Source organism: Nannobrachium achirus (genome assembly GCF_963921795.1).
Source record: "Nannobrachium achirus genome assembly, chromosome: 1".
Classification (NCBI taxonomy): Eukaryota; Metazoa; Chordata; class Actinopteri; order Myctophiformes; family Myctophidae; genus Nannobrachium; species Nannobrachium achirus.
The window spans coordinates 55,747,805-55,752,469 of NC_137810.1; the positions used below are offsets into that span (position 1 = coordinate 55,747,805).

The following is a 4,665-nucleotide window of genomic DNA, read 5'->3' on the forward strand; positions in this document are numbered from 1 at the left end:
ATTTATAAGGTTCTGGTGATTTTAGCCGTATGTCTTGAAGGACAACTTTTTTTTTTTTACAAAAAGGGTTAAAATTTTGGATTGTAATTAGAGAAAAGAAACGATGAGTGTAAAAATGTTTTCATTTACTGTAGTGCTTTCTATTGTTTTAGCGATTTTAGTATTTTGATTTCAGTGAGTGGGGGCATGCGTACAAGTGGCTAAATATGTCTTTTTAGACACAATAAGCAGGCAATTTCTTTGTTACTATTTATACCAGCCCCCATAAGACACATCTGCCCATGAAAGATTGCGGTGCATCTTGGGGATGGGCTTATTGTGTCTAAAAAGACATATTTAGCCACCTGCATGTATGCCCCCAACCTGGGGGCATACATGCAAATCAAAATTTGCAAAATCACTAAAATGATAGAAGTAAATGAAAACATTTTAACACTCATCTATTATTTTCTCTAAAATATGAACAAAGTTGTCCTTTACACTTGCTGTAGACAGAGCTTTGTAATCCTAAATGATGGGTGTATATTATTTACAAAATTGCTTTAAATTGGTCTTGTCCACCTTCTAGGCTCGCCTTGCAGAGCCACAAGCAGAACCAAAAGACAGGAAGTCTCCTTCGTTCCTTGTGTAAGTATTCTGTCAGAGTCCATTAGTGGATAGTCTGACCACAATGTGATTAACCACTTACCTGCAAACACAGTTCTTTCTGATGTTGATTTTCGAAATGACCAAATCTGTAAATCTACAGCTGCAGATCGAAAATTATAGAAAATGGTTAGAATTTACATTTTCCTATAATTACATGCCCAAAACTGAGATGCCAGGATTAAAGCTGTTAAAGACAATATTGACAAGACAATGGCTGCGTCCGAAATCCACCCTATTCTCTAATGTAGTGTACTAAAAGGGGGCTCCGCCATTTTGAACTAGTGTCCGAATGTATAGTGAGCATTTTTGTACTCTAATATAGTGTACTGAAGTATCCCACAATGCATTTGGATTTGTAGTGAGCATTCGATGGTCACTATTCAAGCGCTATCCAAGCCCTGCCGCCCCACAATGCACTGCGCTGCGGCCGCTGTCTCGCGCTTTGAGCACGCACATGCGGTGTGCACGCGCACACGCACACTGCAGGCTCGTCTCTGCGTCTCTGGGCAGGAGGAGTAGCCACCTGTTGCTGAGCAAACGCAACAGAGCCGTCCGTAGCAGAACCACCGGCTAAAGAAAACAACTCGTACAAATGTCCACAGCATTGTCACCAGAGAACAAAATTTGTTTTTCATCATTTAATGATGAAAACAGCTCTAAAGTTGAGTTGTTTATGAAGAGAATATACGAGAATAGACGCTGGAGGCTTTTGTTTTTCGATCTTTTCTTCCCAACCTTCCACAGCTGATAATAATCATGATAAAATAATGTTATTTAAATTAGCAAGAATAACCTATTTATCACAAACATGGGTGTATATCTGCATGTGAGACAAATGAATGTGGCATAAACATTATTCATTCATTGATTCACCAATGAATTAATACAATTTAAAAAATATATAGGCCTATATATTTTTTAACATTATTTTATTGAATTGTGATGAATAAAAACATAATTATATTTGGCCTATTTCTCATAATAAACCGCAACATGTTGGTATGTTATTTACAATCCACAACACAAGCATTGGGGAGTTGATGTACAAGCTCACAATGCGTCGCTTCGCCCCCTGTTGAGAGCTTGTAGATCGGCTATTATTTATTGCTCCAAAAGCCAGCGCTAGAGCGTTTTAACTGTGCGACAGCGATGACGCAACCAGATGGCGACGGGGTAGTGTCCGAAATGCGCTGATTTGTTCACTACTGTAGTACACTACATCTGGATCCCTCATTTAGGGTTAGGGAGTAGGGAACGTGTTCCGCATTTCGGACACAGCCAATGTCATTGTTTATTCACAGCTTTGGCTATATATTGTACAGTATATAAACCATTTTCCAATGAAAAACTAGCGTATATGCTTTAGAAAATGATCCGCAGTTATATTCAATGAGGCGTGTATCTATTCTGCATCTAGCTTTTTTTCTTTTTTTTCTGATTGATTGATTGAAGAATTTATTATAACTCAAATATCTGATTCTGCGGGTCCCTGGAACAACATATTTTGAGATGGTGATATAGCAACAACAGTTTTTTTAGAAAACTATTAGCATTTAGAAGACTCTGCCTATATCAGTGGTTCTCAAATGTCGTCCTGTCAAGGACCTCCAAAATTATATGTATTTGGCCGCGGACCCCCATCTCAAAATATTTTGTTCCAGGGACCCCCAGAAGCAAATATTTGAGTTAAAAATGTTCACTCTGAATTAGGGTCTTGCCTTAAGCTGGATGCAGAATAGATACATGCTTCAATGAGCTAAAATGCTAGTCCTACGTGTAAGGTATTTTATTTGTGTGGTAATCTTATCCCTCTTCCTGTTCCTGCCTGCTATAGGCTGGCTCACCACCAGGCTGTTCAGACCAGACGCACACAGATCAGAGGCAGCGACAGCTCCGAAGCAGAGGAGGAGGCGGATGACTTTGAATGGGGTCCGGCAACAGAACTCTAGATTCCACATTTTTAACATGAAATTGAATAACAATTTAACAGTGTTCTAGAAGAAACTGGGCCAACTTGAAACTGGACTGCAGAGAGACCCGTTTCAGAATAAGAACTTGAGAAGCCAACAGTACCAAGGCCATTGCTCCACTACTCCACTACCATGAATGGGATCAAAATAACCACTTCATTCCCCACTACTCTGAAGCTGTCGCTAGGATTTTAAACATTAGTAGGAGCACATTTATTACATTTTTATACTGACCAAAAAAAAAAGTTTGAAAATGTTTGTGGGGCCAATCTCGGGGCTTCATTCAGGTGTGGGCTGTGGGAGACTGGTATTGTTTTTATAGTGTTTGGGTACAACCATTTAGATATCAATAATATTCAATCAGGAATGCCTGGTTAGTTTTTTATTTGTATTTAAATAGCTCATTTTAAATCATATTGCTATAGCATGTAACAGTTTAACAAATTCTAGTTTTATTAGAAATGCTAACATCTTATAGCTATTGATTCATCATGGAACTGCACAAGGTTTTCTTTTTGCTACAATAAACTATGTTCTAAACTTGTCTTGGTTTTCCTGGGTGTCTTCATTTAAGATTTTGCCTAAAGTGTAAGATAATTGCAAATATGAGTTAAAAAATAGGCAATTATGTGGTTGATTGATTGTTTAAGGGTGCAGCAGCCTATAAAGCACACAATTACATTTTAATGCTAGACCCTCAGCCTGCGATATGTTCCCATCCAGTCGCGACCATACTATTCACAAAGTAAAGAATCCTCGGTTGGCAATTCCAACTTACATGGAATGCAATTAATTCTAAGGCCAGACGACCGCACCAATGCAACTAGTCGCAACTCCTTGCAACAAAACAGTTTTAAGGCCAGTCCACAGCAATGCAACTGCCATAGGTGTTGCAAGTAGTTGCATGTTGCAATCAGTTGCATTGGTGTCTGTGGACTGGCCTGGCTTGAGGTCCATTCCAGAATGTCTATGATAGACTACAAGGACTACAAATAATTGAGTGACCTCTAGACGTACTGCACATATAAACAGAGCTGCTACCTTACATTTTAAATATGAGGCTTTTTTCCTGTATAGTCTACTATTTAAAATGTTTTGAGGAAAGAAATGCTGCTATTTGCTCCAAAGCAACTGCAAAAGATTGCTACTACCGGTAGCCTATTTATTTAAAAAAGAAAAAAGCTTCATGCTGTGTAGGCCTATATTTACAATGTAGGATATTGGACAAAATAGCTCTGTTTACACAATGCTATTGCATACCCCCTCCAATATAATATATTGGACATATTATGTCCGAATGTCCCCCTTCTCAACCGTTTTCTCATGCCAATAAAGCTCATTTGAATTTCAATTGACCTACATGAGACAAATGTGAGGGAGGGGATATATCCACTTAATTTACAGTGGGGGTAGGCACAGGTGCGTGGGACGGCGGGAGGCGGAGTTACAAATCACATGACTCAAAATCACAGGTGGTCACAGAAGGATTGATTGATTGCTATCAATTGGACAGTTTCCCCCCCTTCTAGTTTGGTGTGCACTGTGCAGCAGCAGCAGCAGCAGCAGAGAACCTGTGGTAGGTAGGGTGGATCAAGACATGTTCTGTTCAATTTACTTGCAACCGAAAACAAAAAATATGCCTAAATTGCCAGCCAATGTGGAATAATAATAAATAATTCATAAATAACCCAACAACATTTAGAATTGCGTTCCCCAGACCGACCTAAAAAACAACAAGCATAGCCCTCGTGCTCTGCTCTCTCTCTCGCTGCTGCTGACTGTTTGTGGTGGTGACGGTTAGGTTTGTCAGCAGTAGTTTTTTGTGTGCGTGCGTGTGTGTCAGTGCGGTGCGCGTGCGTGCGTGTGCCTCCGCTCCTCTCCCCTCTCCTCCCATGTGTGACAACGAGACTAGAACGGCAGACCACAGACGGTGTACGTGGGGACGGAGGCAGGGCGGACTGGATGGCAGCGAGGCTCTGAGCTCCGGGACGCACAGAGCGCACCGCAAGTGGCGAGTCGGGGGGTGGGTGGGGGGGGTGTTCGTCCG

At 40.6% G+C, this 4,665-nt stretch overlaps 1 protein-coding gene across 4 annotated transcripts in view; it reads left to right on the plus strand.

Annotated features, from left to right (window-relative positions):
* tjp3 (tight junction protein 3) overlaps positions 1–3,162 on the plus strand; it is a 33,964-nt gene extending 30,802 nt beyond the window's left edge. For all 4 annotated transcript variants that reach the window (XM_080734119.1, XM_080734116.1, XM_080734117.1 and 1 more), the window contains exons 29-30: positions 569–627; positions 2,483–3,162. In XM_080734119.1, the coding sequence (XP_080590245.1) occupies positions 569–627; positions 2,483–2,597 (174 nt within the window). In that variant the 3' untranslated portion in view covers positions 2,598–3,162. The remainder of the gene's footprint in view (positions 1–568; positions 628–2,482) is intronic.
* Positions 3,163–4,665: the final 1,503 nt, after the last annotated feature.